This window comes from Megalops cyprinoides, chromosome 20 (assembly GCF_013368585.1).
Source record: "Megalops cyprinoides isolate fMegCyp1 chromosome 20, fMegCyp1.pri, whole genome shotgun sequence".
NCBI lineage: Eukaryota > Metazoa > Chordata > Actinopteri > Elopiformes > Megalopidae > Megalops > Megalops cyprinoides.
In genome coordinates, this window is record NC_050602.1 from 4,891,322 (window position 1) to 4,908,468 (window position 17,147).

Consider the following 17,147-nt stretch of genomic DNA (forward strand, 5'->3'; position numbering starts at 1 on the left):
GTTTCTTTATTGTTGACAGAACTTGCAGCAAGTAACAAATCACCGCCTGCAGGTAATGGTTTGTGGGGCATGAAATATTTTTTTGTGGTTTACGAAATGAGGTGGACAAAATCTGCCTGTAAGTCTTCCACAACAACCCTCAACAACCTCAACAGTGGCCTGCTAAGTGGTGAACACATTTGTTTGGAAGTGAACCAACGTAGTGCGCTTTGCTGCTTGGCACAGCAGCACGCACAGGAAAGCCTTGTTAGAACTTAAAGGAAGGGCCCTTTTAGTATGGGTGTTTGGGTCCTAGTGTTTGGCTGCTGCTAATAAGAGGCCCCTCCTGCTACATCATTTACCTATTATTATATACAACCTATTACTATATACAACCTACTACTTAATACCTATTACTCCTCTTCCAGTCTATTTGGTATCAAACACTAGCACCCACACTCTGTTGGGGGAAATTTGTAAGTGACTTTTGGGATGAATTTGCATTTTAGCTTGTGAAACGTTGATTGGAAAGCATGTGACATGAAGCACTTTTTTTCTCTGGTTAGATGGTCATTAACGGTTAACCATTAACACTATTAGTGTATTTCCTGCTAATACAGTCATCTGTTATTATATATATATATATATATATATATATATATATATATAATTCAGTTTATTACAGTAGGATAGCATTTCTCAATGAAAAGCATATTTTCTTCAAAAGCATTATGGCATGAATAATACAATAGGATCACAGTTTAAGTTAGTTCTAGAAGAAGAAGAGGAAGACTAGATAGTACCTCATGTTCCTGATCAGCTAGCTAATAAATTCTGTACCATGCTGCTGTAGTTGTTTAAACAAAAGGCCTTAAAGTAACAAGTGATCTGTATTCAAAAGGAAGTACTATATTTCACATATATTTCTATGTCTGCCTTTTTTCCCCTGAAAGAGCAGATGTTTGTCTCCACCACTACCACATCTCAAAAAATGGTTGAGTCATTTGAAGCTGGCATTTTCATTTACGGGCTGGCTGTTTGACAGCCTCAGAATCACAGTGTTTAAAGCTTTACTGTAAACTTTTCCTTGTTATTATATTGTGTCTATGCACGATAAAATAATATTCCGTTTTTCAGTGTAGCATTATATTGAGTTACCACCAGGCTAGCAGTTGGTGGTGATAGAAAAACAAACATCTGAAATGATGAACTAACCAGAAGCAGCACAACTTCTTCCACAAACCCAAAAATTACTAAATGTCCAACACAAGCAAAAAGCAATGAACTGCATTTAAAACAGAGTTTACAGTGCTGTCAGAAGCTGTATTCTTATAAGAGTCTGTAAATGTATATGGTCAATTGTCGGTTCTGCTGTATGTTCTATAGTTACAAAAAGCAAAATTTCACCTAATACTTTAATGCATTCAAGATTCTGATTGGTTGATCTTGAAATTCAAGTAACACTTATTATTGAATTATATGTTCATAAAATTATCTCCCAAGGTCTACATCATTCGATGTTCAAGATTTGCGTAAGTGCCACACCCATTTTATGATATTACGGTGGCTGGATTAAATGCCGTAAAGCTAACTGGAAGTGGGGGTAAGCTCACAGTAGAATATTCATCATGCCTTCTTTGTTCTACTGCCATCAGACTGTGAGTTCAAACGTCTGCATCTGAATTCCTTCAACACACCATGAGAGGGTGAATTTCCGTGTGACATATTTGAAAATGGGCAGAGTGCGAGTGGAATTTGCAGGGTCTTACCTCGAAGACCTCGTCGTCCAGAATCCTGGTCCCGAACACGGTGATCCCGTTGGTGTTGATGACAGCGCGGTCGCTTCGGTTGAGGGATTTGGACACTTTCTTTTTACAGTCCACGATCATGGTCACTGTCTTCTTGTGGACACTGATGGCCACCCGATGCCACCTGTTTCAGAACGGGGAGGGGAGAGGAGAGAGGGGGAGAGAGCGGTGGTGAGAATTTCAGGCTCTGCAGGAACCTGGGACAAAGAGTTAACTAGCCCCACATGTGATGCTAGCACATTACTGGCCAGGGCAACTGGCCACCGCGCTTACGTGTTACGCTCCAACCGGTGGTATGCTGTTGCATTCCTGCCCTTGCGCGCTGGCCCTTTGTAACACTAGATTAAACACATTACATGCGAAAATAAATCCTCCTTCTGTGTTATTATGCATGACAGATGCAGTAAACATTGTGGTGAGTATGTCAGTGCATGAGTCTGAAGAAATACATATTTTTAAAAATCACATTACAGGGTAAACCTGGCACGCTCACTGCTTTTGAAGAAAAATCTTTTTAAAAGGCCATGCCTACATGTTTCTGTTTATTTTATTGTATAGTGTGTTATGGGGGAGATTTGAAGTGGTTTGGTTCAACAAACATAAGGACTCCCACTCCAGAAATATCACAACCTTTCATACATCACCTTCAAATAAAACAAAAAAAAATGTTTTGAAAGACAACCCACTCTGAAATGTATATACATTTAGTGGTTCTATGTGCAAAAGCACAACTACAGCAAAGTGTTCAGTTTGTCACACTAAGGAGTCACAAATCTGCCTTGTAGGGCCATGAACTTGATCTATGCTTGGTTGACTGGATTAAAAAAAAATCCCTGGGTTTCTTTTCTAAATAGCTATTGCCTTTTCCCAGTAATGTAAACTATTCATGCCAAACTGCTACGCTGCTCGAGAGAAATGCCGCGATGATCTGTGGCAACTCCAGACATACAACAGTCCAGGTGAGGTTTTAACAGCTTAAAGGATTAGAGGTCATCCAATTTACATGAGAAACAAGGAGAGCCTACTCTGGGAATGAGTGTTTTGGCAATGGCTACAGAAAAGGAAAAGATTCTCAGACTGTTCAATTGCAGCTTTTTATCTCAGCACAATAAATGCATTGTATTTAACAGCACAGCATCACACTCTTTTCTAATTAAAGGAGAATCGGAGACAGATGAGTAAGATTATGATCTGACAGTTTAATAAATTACTGAACTGAAACTGTTTCTCATGTTTGTTTTGCTTATTGCACGCTGTCCTCTAAAATGTTGTAAATTTATGTTGAGATGGGCTGTCACTGTATAGCCACACATAATCGCCTTGCCACATTAAAACGTAGCTGTCTGGTAGATTTAAATACAATGCTTCAAGGGCACTCCCATACCAGCACAGTCAGTAAGAGCACGAAGGACACTTCTAAATGGTCCATTTTCATGAAAACTGTTTAGCATTATTGCACCAATGGAAAACACATGTGCGATTACTGCCCATTGTTTGTTTGTCTGTTGGAGATTTTCCCTCTTGTCTTGCACCAAAGATCTGTTACTGACTTGCTATTGTGAAGGCATTTTGGCCTCCCCACAAGAACAAGAGCAAGGCCGTGAGTTCTTGGGTTCTGCCTTTTCAGTTTTCTTTTGTTTGTTGTTCTTCACTTCACAGCTCAGGGTAGACGGGTAATAATATGGTAAAGATGTGTTAATGTAAATGTTTTTATGCATTCACCACCGTTTCTTCCAGAGCGTGTGGCTCATTGCACAGAAATGAAGAACAAAGTCGCAGCTACTTTGAAATTGTGGTATGAAAGCTTTAGGGTGTTGCACCATCATACACACTGAGATCAATGTTTCACAAGCGAGAATGTAGATCATTGTCTTGTGAAACGCAAAGGTATGGCAACCTGCTACGTTCATGTCATGTATGCTAGCTGGACAGATTCATTCAGGGATGAGGATTACTTTGGCAGGGAGGCGGGCAGTTTGGCATGAGAGCCTCATGCTGGAGTTCAGCCACATCGCAACACTGCGGCTCGCTACATAGAGCAGGGCTTTATATGCGGCAGGTCAGGGCAGCGCACAGGGGTAAGAAGATCGCCCCAGTTTTCAGAAAGTGCCACTTCAGCTGGGACATGGTGTGTGCCATCGCCGCCCAGGCGACGATACACTCTTAAGAAGCAGGAGACGAGGAGCCCTGCAACACGTCGCTGACTTTTTTTTTATTTATCTTATTTTGGGACCCACTGCCGGATGGTAAATATAAAACAGGAATGGTGGTAAATGAAAAGAATGGCACAAGTTTTCAGAACTGAATAAACTACAGCTCGTGCATTTTATAGCCTTTTAAAATGCTTTTATGACCCTCACCGGGACGGCTGGAACTACTGGCCAGCCAACAGGCAGCGCAGTACAAACAAACCAGTTTGTCTCAGAGCCACTGTTTCAGGGTCCTGTGAAATTAAACTGCCCATCTCCTTCATTCTCTATCAGGTAATAAACATTAAACACCGTGTGGTGCTTCTGGATGCCAAAACATGCCTGAAACAAAATTATTGTTAGCACTCTGAACTAAATTAAGGCAGAGTTGCAGAGTTATTGTGGAGATCCTGTCTTGAATTTAAAAGATGTCTTAAATGAATGTTTCTAATTTGATGTAAGGGGTTTTTTTGCACAGTAACACAAACTCGATGATAAAAGCAATGCTTTTTCCAAATATCTGCTACAGCTTTTTCACTTTATGTAACTGAAATACCGTATATCAACAGCCCAAGTACAAGTACAACACATGACATGGTTTTGGAGCAATCAGAAATTTCAGCAGAGAATATTAACAAAGAAAGGAGGCAATGAATGCTGACAAAAACACTACAGCCTGTTTGATCTTGCCTGTCTCCAGACTTCCAGTTTTTATTACTAAGCTTGTGCCTTGAATGATAAATCCAGGATTTTCAAGGCCCTGTTGCTTCAACTGACAGGAAACAAGAAACTAGACATGGAACCATATTAGCTGTGGTAATCCAGGAAGTGACTAAGTTCAGATCCCCTACCTCACTTCAGAGCAATGGAATGGAAACTGGTCCTCTGAGGTCTGTGGCCTACCCACACAATGCTTCTGTCTTTTAAATGCAATGTGACAATCCCATAGTTGAAAGTGTCCTTGCAGCAATCTCTTATTATTGATGATTTTAGGCAAGGAATCAATCAGAGGAGCCTTCAGTAGACACATAAGAGTTGAAAGGAAAAAAACGTATGGGAGTTGACCCAATTTAAGTGACAGATCTATGATGAATGACCCCATCCAAAGAATTTTTTCCATCAAAAAAAAATTTGCAACAATCTGTATGAATTTTGAACTTAACGACAATAACCAGCAACACCCACGGAAGTGAAGCTAATGCTTTCATTGCACCATTGCATCATTGCATCGTGGCTAGAGGAAACGAGAGGGCATAAAGAAATGTTAACATTTTGGCAACTTCACAAAGTGGCAAACAAATTGCAGGAAGCAACTTGGTGCTTTGACACCGCTACTGTGAAGGCACCCAGGGTTGCCCTATGAGAAAGCCATCATGGCAAAGTAAGACTTCATGAACCTCAAAACAGATAGCGCTAACATGTACATCAGCGGCTCAAAGATGATACTGTTCTGAAATGGATAGCAAAGATTTCTGATTGATTTGTGACACCCACTATGAGGTTCATAAAGCCTCACTCTCCCAACCCCATGAGGAAGCATGACCCAGGTAAAGCATCTGACTGAACGCCATTTGCATGCTGGCCTTGGCGGAGGCTCCTAGCGGGCTTAAACCGTTCTTACTTACTTCCCATCGGCGAGGTTCAGGGTCCGAAACAGAGGGTAATCCTCGGGGGCGGGCTTGCCGAACTGGTCCTCATACAGGAAGACGGGGGATCGCCCCACCTCCACTCCCAGCTGCTGGATGCCTTGTTCATTGTAAACGGACAGCAGGAAGGACTGGATCCCTGCCTTGGGCTTGATGGTCATAAGGATGGAGAAGTCCTCAGGGAACACTCCTCCTGGGACAGGAAAGAACAGCAACCACGTCAACGTTCCGATGTGGGAGGGGACGTCACCTGCTAGAGCTCGGTGCTGTCCCAAATGTCTGCGCTTATCTGAATACTCATTTGAACAACTGCTGTTCCTCAACTGTGAATCAACACCCCTTACTAGCCCTAACAGCACACACAAGTCAAGACTAAAAGCAGAGCATTGGACCATTTGAATAACTAATTTCCACTTTAATACATGACATTGGTTAACAGACTATAGTATAATATGACTAATTTTGTGATCCATCAAAAGATTCTGTTGCTGTGTTTCAACTTCCTTCTGATGTAGAGATCCCTCTGATGTAGGCTTTCCAAACATGACACTTTTTAAATAATAAAAACAGATTTTTTGACTCTACTTCCATCATCCCAAGTGTTGCTGAACTTGTGACTTTTTCATGTCGAAGGGGGTAGAGTGTGGTTCACAGGGTGAGCCTATTAAGAAATACAACTGTTCTCTGCTCTTTTGCTTGCTTATTTAAAAAAATCCCAGCCAAGCAAAAATCATTAAAACAGCTTGTTTCATCCAAAATCAAAGAATAGGCCTAGTAACTGGCCAGTCCTAAAAGAGGAAAAATGAACTTACCATGTGATACCGCCCCTTTTATTTCCTTATAGTTATTTTTATTTCTGCACATTTAAAGTTTACAGTGCCTCTTGCAATGAATGATTTCAACAGATGTTATGTATACAGTATACATACATACTGTATCCACTGTTGGTGTCTGAAGAATGGAAATTAAGTAGGAATATTGGAGAGGAAATATTCCCCAGACTCTGCAACTTCTGGCACCTAAGGGAAGGGAAACTTTTTTGTTGTTGTCATTGCTGAGAACGTATTAGTTACTGAAATTTCCAGTCTTAAAGGCACACAGGTTTGGGGCAATTGCTTTGTGCCAAAAATCACAGAAGTGGAATTGTTAATTTAATCTCCTGCTATTCTGTGTTTCAATTTTCCTTTGCAGTCTGGCCAACTTGGAAGGCGACCAACAACACACGCTGAGAAAATTCATTTCGTGACACTCTTCTTCTAGTAATCATGCATTAGCCGCTATTATAGAGAGAGGAGACCTTTGCTCTGCTATTAAAAATATCAAGCCTACAACTAACAACTTTAACAATCTTTCCTGCCATTAAAAACATACTTAAAATGTAGGAGACTCAGTTCTAAAGTTAAAGCCTCCTTGGAGACCTATTCTAATATTACAACACTGCCAGACAAACTCTGATAAAACAATTGGTCAAATGTCATTGGTCAGATAACATAAAATATGCAATCACTGCAGCAGACCATCTTTAAAATACTATTGTAACAGCACTGGGAAATGAACTTGGTTAAATAACTCTGCAGTGCCTGATACAGTGTAATCAAGACTGCATTGTTCAAGTAATGAGCAACATCCTTATTTACCCTCTATCTCCGCTTGTTTATTATACAGGCTGCGTTTGGCGGAAAGCAATAAGTAGCTTCAGACAGTAGCTGACCCAAACGAAACATTATCAAAGACCTTTCCGTCCCTCCTGATGGACTCCTTCCTAAAACAATAAATATCAGCTCATTTCTAACATCAAGAGCTGGGCACTGCATCCCCACAGCTATGACTCAGACATTGTGTATTCAGAAAAAGAAGGAGAGAGAAAAAATGGGAGAGGAAAAGGAGACTCAGCTGTATTCTGCATTTCCTGCCAACTTCATAGTTCTAGGTCATGAAAACTTCACACTGAAACACTATGCTGACAGAAAGGGTAGCACTACACAGCAAGACAAGGGCAATTAAAAAAACTAGGACTCCTGTAAAAACATCTCGCTGGGAGCATCTCGCCAAGGGGGGGGGGGGGGGGGGAGTGAGGACGAGGTTTACCTGGGAAGAGCTGCTTGGTCGGGGCGCTAATCTGCGCCTGCTTTCCCACTCTGAAGGCTGTGTCCGGCCGCGACGCTTTCCTGTTTATGCAGAACCCTGTCGTTTTCCTCACTCCTTCAGGGGCGTTGTGAAATTCTAATACTTTGAGCACGTCCACTGGTTCAGCTGCGGGAGGAAGGAGCACACGCAGAGGTTTAATGGTCAACTAGCATCCCTGCTGGATGCACAAGCATGTCAGCATCCCATTGCAATGCATTTCATTTACACTTAGCATGTGGTCTTATTCATTAATGCCATACTGGCTCTTTCTTGCTTTCACTTTTGACCTGTTAGTTGCTGTCAGTACACCTGCCAGATGCATACAGAGCAGCACCAGTATAATAAACACACAGTACCACAAAGAGCCCATAATGCTAATTATATAAAGGGTAACCATGAAAACAACATGTAATAAACTGTTAAAAAATATGATGCACGCTTAGATGCACGCTTATGGTGCATTGTTAAGTATTACTCACAATTATAAGTCAAAGGTACCATTATAAAAAATATTACCTAGGAATGAGGAGTGAATGTTAGCATCATGCTGTAAGACTGTGGGCATCAGTAAGGTGGAGTGATTATGGAAGACAAGAAGATGGCAGGTTCAAACAGGCTGGGTGCTGTTCATTCTCCTTATGAAGGGTGTTTAACTTGAATTGCCCAAGTACATATCTAGCTGCAATAGTGGTGTATGCAAGTTAAAAAATGATGTAGCTCACTCCGCCATGCGAATCATTTACAACACTGTTACATATGTGTTCTTAAAGTGTGAGCAATTGTGTTTGCTGTGAGACAGGATCAGCAGAGCAGCAAAAATGAAAAGAGGCATGTAGCCAGGAAAATCAGTTCACCTGCGTCTAAACACTTCAAAAAACCGAAAGCCAAGGTGGGGTTGGCCACTTGTCCTTTGGTGTCAGACCAGCACAGAGGGACACTGCACAAATGTCCTACATTATGGCCAGATACTCAATTCCTGTGGACCTCCAGACTTCCAAACTTCCTCATCTTTGAAGATTTGACTGGCTACGGTAGCCTCCAGTGCTGTCAGCATTACTGGGCTAGCTATGGCTGTTCTGTTTTAGATGTCTGGTTTTCTGTATAAAGAAGACTTTGCCATTTAAGGTGGGCAAATTCGGCTTTATGAATGTCTAATGAACTAAAACATTATGTTCCTCTACTAGGGTCTACTACTGGACACTCTGTTCTTGTATGCAGCTTCATCATTATTCTTCCTTTGCTATATTAGCGTGTCCAGACACAGGTGACTAGGTGCCTCAATTCACTAGGTGCCTAAGTGCACCACAAAATGCTCTGTCCTTACTTTCTGCAGCCAAAATTATATAAGGCTTGTTTTTTTTTTTCACTTATCACATGACATTGTTAATTTGGCAATGGCTGAAATTAATAAAGATGATGTTCTGCATGTTACTAAAGCCTCTAAACCTGCCATACTACTGTTGTTTAATGTAAATGGCACATGTGATGTGGTTAGACTGACTGGAGAAGCAGGAGAGTTTTCCTACCATTGTACCTTGGAATTTGTAGCACAACCATTCAGTGATGTTCTGTAGTACATGCTGATTTGTGACAGTATTTGAATGACATGATCACTGGAGGCAGAGTGGCATAGAGATTAAGGAGATGTAGGTTCAGTTCTAAGGTGGGGTACTGCTGTTGTACCCTTCAGCAAATTATATTGCATGGAAGTACTTCAGTAAATATGGAGCAGCAAAAATGAATAATGTAAAATGTAGACTGTGAAAGTCACTCTGGATAAGAGTGTCTGTTAAGCACTTTAATAATAATGAAAAAGAATCAGCGCAGGTTATGACTCAGCAATGTTACACAAAACAATACTGATCGATTAACACTGTAATTGTAGTATTGATAGCTAAATAAAGGTTTCCCTCAGCATGCAAGATGGGGCTGATAAATGAAATCACAGGAAGATACACTGGCAAAGGCGATCTGTGCAGATCAGATTTCCGGAGCCCCTGCGGTTTACGACCCCAGGGCTGCAAATCCCCCCACCATCTCACCTCCCCCCAGGACCAGCACTGGCTGGCCCGCTGAGTCGGCGCTGCGGAACACGCATTGCATCATCACCACGTCACCAATCTGCATGGCCCAGTCAACCCGCTCGGGTCTTTCCATGACCATGTAAACTGCGACTTTTCAAACTTTGATTATGAGCATGCCTGTGCAAGTAAGTGATCCAAATACTACAAAAATCCACCAAATGATACAAAAATGAATCTAAGCAAGGTCTGAGACACCTAAAGAGGCACATCAAGCCATCTTGTGTAGAGCCACAGAAAATGCAGGACCACAGGCAGGCAATGGTTCACCCACCTATGTTTTGTAGCCAACGGAACACCAATCATTTAATTTGCAATTCCAGAGGCCAAAATATGCTGTTTTCATTGGAAAACGTCTGATCACCAGATCATCCTGACAAAATCCTTCTATAGGTCTGTAGATGGCTGTGCAAATTCCATCACTTATGCATGACAACGTGTCTGATACCAGTCAGTTTTAACTGGAATTCAGGCTTGTCTCTTCCTCCCCTGTAAAATGACACTGGTGACCCCCTGCCATACCACCAGGATCCCCCCAACTGTGGCAACAATTTGACCCCCACCCCCGCTTAGCAACTTCACTCCAACATCCACCACCCGTCCACTCTACGACAACCCCCTACAACTTCATTCATTCAACCTTCTTTCCCAACAACCTTTGTCTCTGAATCATAAAACACAGCTCCTTCACTGGAGGACAATGGGCAATGACAATTGGACTAAAATAGTAAGAGGAAAAAAAAAAACTGCTGGTCTCCAAGAAATGGAAAAATTAAACCCACACAGTACATAGTGGAATTATTCATTGGATAAGTGTTCCTCTAGAGCTGTCGGTTGACGTCTACAGACAAACTGCACTGGTCACCTGACAGGAAATATCACTTTCAAAGGCATATTAATAATAAACAATCTGCCCACGGTTGGCTGGGTGTCAGCCACATTACTGGATTTTGGCAACGACAAGCAACGCTGTCAGTTCTCTTACAGTATCTGATTTATTTCACTGCTTTTCTGTCTGATCCCACTCAACTCCAGAGGAACCCTTGGGAAAGTGCTTTAGATGGGTCATAATGAGTCCTTTCTTAAAACACATCTTACACATCTACCAGTCTCTAATACACAACAAAGCACACAAAGTCTCAGTAGAATACATTCATGTTTTTATGCCAAAATACACCAGACCACATGCTGGACTCGCTAATCCAGAAAAGGACCAAACGTGCCACAAAAGACAATTCTTAACAGACATCAAATACAAAAATAAACAAAATTCTATAGAACACACTAGCTTTCCAGCTGTGCTGTTCTCTGTAATCATTGCTATATATTGAAAATTTTGAAAAGTCTTGTCCTTTTGGCAAATGTGGGATGACATGTTCAGAATGAGCCTTTGCCAATTTCGTCCAACTATCTCACAAAATGTGCCTGATCTCCTTCTAATTACATTACCAAGGACATTCCAGCTTCACCTTGGATAAACAAACTGTAACCTAGTGATTTACTTTCATGGACCATGAAAGTGGAATAGAACATCCTAGTCCAACATGAGTCTGTTCCAACTAAAATAAGGCCTTAATTCTTTATAAGGCAAAATAATGTCTCCATACATTAGAGACAAGAGACAAAATTTAAGGCATTGAAAATCCAGGCAGTCCCTGCTGTTATAACAGATCTCATTCTTGCAAACTCCATCGCAAACCAGGATTGTCAGGAATTTAATCTAATTTTCCCATCCACACAGTGTTATAAGGTGGGGTTGTTCCCATTTCCTGAACACAATTTTTCACAAAAACGTACGATAAATATGAGATTAAGTCAAACAGTCATACAATATTGATACTGCATAAATATTCATACATATAAATACCCTTACGCATGGTGTACGGTGTAAATATTTTCCATTGTGTGGCAGTTCAGGAATGACGGGTCACAGACAACAGAAAGATGCAAAACATGGTCTTGAGCTGGGTGTTTATTTAGCTACAGGGTGAGCAAGACAGCACATACACTCAAAGGATTAAATAAATAAACCTTCAGCTCCCCCTCACAAGTTCTCTGGATGAAAACAACAAACAGACATAAGAAAGACAGCACAATAAATTCAAAGAACAACCCCTGATGGGGGAGGGAAAAGTCTTTGCTTTCTTTCAGATCTTTTTAAAGTTTCACTCTCTCTTGTTCTCACTCCACAGTCTCTTCCTGATTGTAAATCTTGATTCTGTGGCGTAAAACTATGAATGGTGGTATTATTATAAATGCCATAAACTTGGTCCGTCAATATGTGGACTGCTGTAAAATAGGGACTACCTGTGCTACGAACTTTGAATTGATTGAAATTGCTTGTGTAAACGCACAATTTATACATTGGCAAATTGTAAGTGGACATTCTAGGCTACACTTAACAAAGTCTCCCATTTATTTCATATTCTCATATGCCGGTTGTTTTAATTTCTTTAATTTTGCTATCAGGCAGTGGTGTTGAATAGAAATGAAGGCTTTCAAGGCACTGCTGCAATCAGAAAATACCTCACGTAACTATAACTGACATATTGCTTTTGTCAAGTGTTACTGGAGATCCAAAATGGGCCAGTGCCTAGCATCTACCATATGAATGCCGGATGGTTGACATTTGAAGGAAATGCTGATCTCATGGTTTTCCGGTTCTCGCTAGTAGCCAGGTGAGGCTCCGCCCTTTCTCGCTTGTATGCATGTTGAACGTGTTAAGGCTGCAGCCAGTGCCTGCATGAACTCCTACTCGCAGAAGTGATCCGCATGTAAAAGACCACATGGGCCGCTTTGACATTAGCCAGGATCTCAAAGCCACACAGCATACCTCTACCTTGTCAGCTGATGAATCTGATTTTAGCACCATGTTAAAAGTCTCCACTAAATGCATCAAAGCCCTTGTCCTCGGGCACATAACAAATTTATGAGCCCTCACCCCCTTTGCAGGTCTGTTTTCTGATAAATTGTACATTACAAATTGATCATTTTAAGTTTATCTTCTTTTCTTTTTTTTCTTTCTTTTTTCTTCTTTTTGAGCGATATTTTTGTGGCAAAATCCGCATAAGAAAATGACACTCAGAGAAACTGTTTGGTTGGCCAGAGCTAACATATGAATGGTTGGTACATCCAACCAGACACTTTCCCTGGGTTTCATTTTCTCATAGGTGCCATTTACATATTATTAATCTACAGGCTTGCCATATCCATAATTCCATCATGTTAACTAGCTTGTCCACTTACTGCAAGACTTTACCTTTGGCTGACAACCTAACATATCAACACAAGAGAATACTGTAAGTTAAAGGTGAAATTGGAGACAAAATAAACCAACAAAAGCAGTTTAAAGTCTCCAAGAAGGAGAGAGGAAATTGTCTCTGGCTACTTGCTCTTTTTTGTATATTGCGAAACTACACAGCTACCGGTTTAAAAAAAAAAACACTGAACTAAGGATCTCTTTGTGAGTTTCAGAGATCTTTTCCGCACACTGCATACCTCCAGGCCTCATATATTCCAGATGTGCCGACTTGGCCAGGGTACGACCCCCCCCTCCCCCTCACTACCCCTAGCACCCCCTCCTCACAGAGGAACAAAAAACACCAATATCACAGATCCTTGGAAACACAAAATGATTAAGTACAGTAGAGTTGTTTAAACACTGGTTGGACATGCCAGTTCTTTCACACCTTTGGGGGAAGATTAACATTTTTGGTGGAAGGTGTTCTAGAATAAAAATGCGATGGTGGTCCAGACAGACGTATCCACGTTCGCTGGCAGCCATTGGTTGCCTGGAAGCTGCAGTATGCATGCTGGGAAAAAAAGGGTACTAAGCACATTTGTACAGTGCTCTCTGCTGTCTGCTCTCCAAGAGCTGATTTACCACCTGTCATGTCAACAAGGGTACACAGAGGCAACACAAAAGGGGCTGGCATGTCCCCGGAAGTGCAGCACGCGCCAAAGTGAGAGTCATCTGACAGCCGGGCGAGGGGCCACCCTCGCCGTACAACATGGTGTCAGAATGGCCACGGCAGGACACTAGCGAATGACCGTCTCTCCAACCCTTATGGGGACAAATGCACAAAAAAGGGAGAGAACCTTTTCACCTGGTGGTCCCTGAGTCTCTGAACATCTGTTCACCCAGAATCCCGCTCTTCGCAGGACCTTGGGGATGCATTCTCCCTCTCAGCTTGGACTAAGATCTTCTTCCGCCAAAGCCTTTTGCTCAAGAGATGCCCAGGGTTTTGCTTTCCTATTCTGCAAATTACTGGGTTTTGACTTTTATTTCTGTGCCCTACAATTTGAGAGTGAACCCAGGCACAGTATCACAGTAGTGCTGGCCCTCACTGGCACTTACAGAGAGTTGGCAATATAAGACATAATTACATGTGAGGCCTTGTAGATGTATGCTTGTACATCATGCAATTATGGCATCTAAATACCAGGCATTGAAAAAGACAGAGAGTGATCAGCAGTTTCTGAAATTAAGGCAAGCATCTATACTCTGCATTTATTCAAATGACTCACTGCAGTACAGTGGTTAATCAAATCTCAAAATTTTTTTTGCAGACTGAAATACATTTGTAAGCAAATAAGTTGTTTTTGCTCCGCAGAAAGCAAAATCTCTAAAATGCCAACATTGCCCCTGAAATTGTGAATATGCGATACCAATGCCACGACGGATGAATATGCTTCAAAGCTGTGAGCTCAAGATGGCCCCTTCCATTGTAAACCCCAACTGACAACCACAGATCCAATGTAAACATAGTATCATCAAAGTCAAGCACAGATCAGCTACAATTAATTTAAGGTATGGGTAGGCCATGATAAAGAATGTGAAACTGATGATCCCAGTACAGCTCATGCTGTAAGGTAACTAACTAAATTGCAACAGAATGTCTTCATAGCACAACTGCCCAAAAACACAAGAAATCTACAAAGGATTACAAGACATCTTTTTATAAATATTCTACATAATGGCTACCTTAGGCCATGGACAAAACCAGCTATATGGCTCATAGCTAGATTACTAATTGACTATGCAGCATTTACAGCATAAATATCTAAATAGGGCATATTTAATGGCTTTCTTACTTTATTTGATGACCCAGTAAAGAAAAAGAAAACCAAAGACTGGTAAGGCCCTTCCACCAGTCAGCCAATTGGAAGCACAAAAATAATTAAATAATATGAGAGTAAAAAAAAGTCTACCATTTTCCAATATCAGTTTGCTCTAAAAAGAAACCCAGCTGTGGAAAATGCATTTCCAATGTGAGTTACAGAATACAAATAAATGCTGATAATGTGTCCTGGTCTAAAAAACTGTATATTTTCCCGTAAGAACAGCCCACAGAGCCCCCCTCCGAGGCTTCAGTGGGAACCGGGATAGTGTGGTGAAAGGGTATTCCTTCTGGTCAGTAGAAGTACTGTCGCTTTCAGACCGTCAAGGTGTCGCCCATCCAAGAGGCTTTACATCTGTCAAGTTTAGCAATAGTTACCAGAACAGCGTACTAAGCCACTGGGAAGTGAAATAATTAAAGTGAATAATAATTGGAATAAGGCCAAATAAATTTGATTGACACGTCGTCATAATCACCACTGCGTATGTGCGTAATAGGAGGAGGAGTAGGTCTAGTTTAAATGATCTGTCCTCACAAACCGCACCTCACGCAAAGTTCGGTGAATGCCGTCGTTCCGTGGTCATCAGATGCGAAATGCGGAACAGATCATTCGACTTGTATCTAAATAAACGACCCTACTAAAATAATGATATGCAAAAATCCATTAAAGTACGACCAAGTGATAGATGTCTTGAAATATTCACATCAGAAAATTAGACGTTATAGCACTGGGTTATAGCGTAGTTTAGACAATGACTTAAAGAAAAGCAACCGAAACGTTTAATGTGACACAAAACAAAGGTGCCTATAATTACTGTACTCCAACTATGCCGACGGAGCGCACGCACCATTGTCAAATATTATAATTTAATTTATAGTTATCGAAATATCTCATGAAGTCAACGATAAACCATGGACGCAGATTTTTTTTTTTTGTACCGTGAAACTGCTATCTCAAACTCAATGAAATTTCACCCCGCTAACCGTGTCCACACACACCCAACGGACCACCAGTTTAAACAAGGGACTTTCTATGGGAAAACCTTTTAAAGTAGTCCTCTAAAAAGCGCCTCTGTGCATTTTGAGTTTGGTTCTATCAAGGCATGCCACGAAGCAAAGCTCTTAGCATCTGCTTAAAATCCTTCTACACGTACAGTTGATAAATAACACGGCAAGTGATGGGAAAAAAAAATAAATAATGGTTAATAAAACAACTTAAGCAATTCGATATACAGGTCGTGATGTATTATATTATTCAAAAAGTAAATAAATTAGTTTGTGGATAAAAGGGAGAGACAAAGCACAACATAGGATTCTTAAAAAAAATGTTTTAAAGGTGTATTTGAGGGGTTCACATGAATTCCACGAAGATACGAATTCCACTTAGTGCACATTTATGTCAGTACCTGTGTTCATTCAGTGAAACACTTCGTGAGCTTCAAAGACCGCTTTTATGAATTATCTAAAGGGAAGGCGCATCTCCGAGAGGCGCTTTGCGGTTTGGTAATCTTTAGCGCGTTAAACTCGAAGCAGTCGCCTCCAGAACTTCAGGTGCGCGTCACTGAAACTCTTCATCAAACGAGTAGCTTTCCAGTATTTAAAAGAAACCTCTATTCTCCCCTACCATTTCTTACCTGCTCTGACATTGGCAGCTTGTAGAAGGAACATAAAAGTGATGATTGTGGTTAAAGTGGAATCCATGAGCCACCTTTTCGTTTTCCACCTCGTGGACCACCTTTGCATCTCCATGATCAGCGCCCACGACAGTGACCAAAAAAGGGCGACCTTACACGAAATTCAGTCCCTTCCACAATCCCAACAAAAAGATGTGACAAATGTGTGCTATGCAGCCATAAGTGAAAAGCAATTCGTTTTCCTCGCGCGGCCGGTGCAGGCCCCTCCGTTCCTCCTTCCCTGTGCCCAGCCTTCAGACTGAAGGTATTTGGGCTTTTGTCAAAATGCAGAGACCATTCGATTTCACGAGAGCCCCACCGTCAGGAGGGCCGGCCGAACGGCGTAAACCAGACCCACGACTGCAGGAAAGTGACAAGGGAAAATCCTCCGATTAGCAAATCACCGGCCTTGAAATTTGCCTTGGGACCCGCCCCCCAGTGTGAGGGTTTTTTTTTTTTTTTTTTTTTTTTACAAAACTCTCCAAGTTTCCCAAATTTGCTCGATGCGCCCCGGGGGTGGGAGT

The 17,147-nt window shown here is 41.4% G+C and overlaps 1 protein-coding gene across 1 annotated transcript in view; it reads right to left on the reverse strand.

Annotated features, from left to right (window-relative positions):
* The window catches only part of LOC118795494 (collagen alpha-1(XI) chain-like), a 101,327-nt gene extending 84,445 nt beyond the window's left edge, over positions 1-16,882 (reverse strand). The window contains exons 1-4 of the mRNA XM_036554018.1: positions 16,585-16,882; positions 7,711-7,875; positions 5,602-5,815; positions 1,749-1,911 (exon numbers count right to left, since the gene is read on the reverse strand). Of these exons, the coding sequence (XP_036409911.1) occupies positions 1,749-1,911; positions 5,602-5,815; positions 7,711-7,875; positions 16,585-16,699 (657 nt within the window). The 5' untranslated portion in view covers positions 16,700-16,882. The remainder of the gene's footprint in view (positions 1-1,748; positions 1,912-5,601; positions 5,816-7,710; positions 7,876-16,584) is intronic.
* Positions 16,883-17,147: the final 265 nt, after the last annotated feature.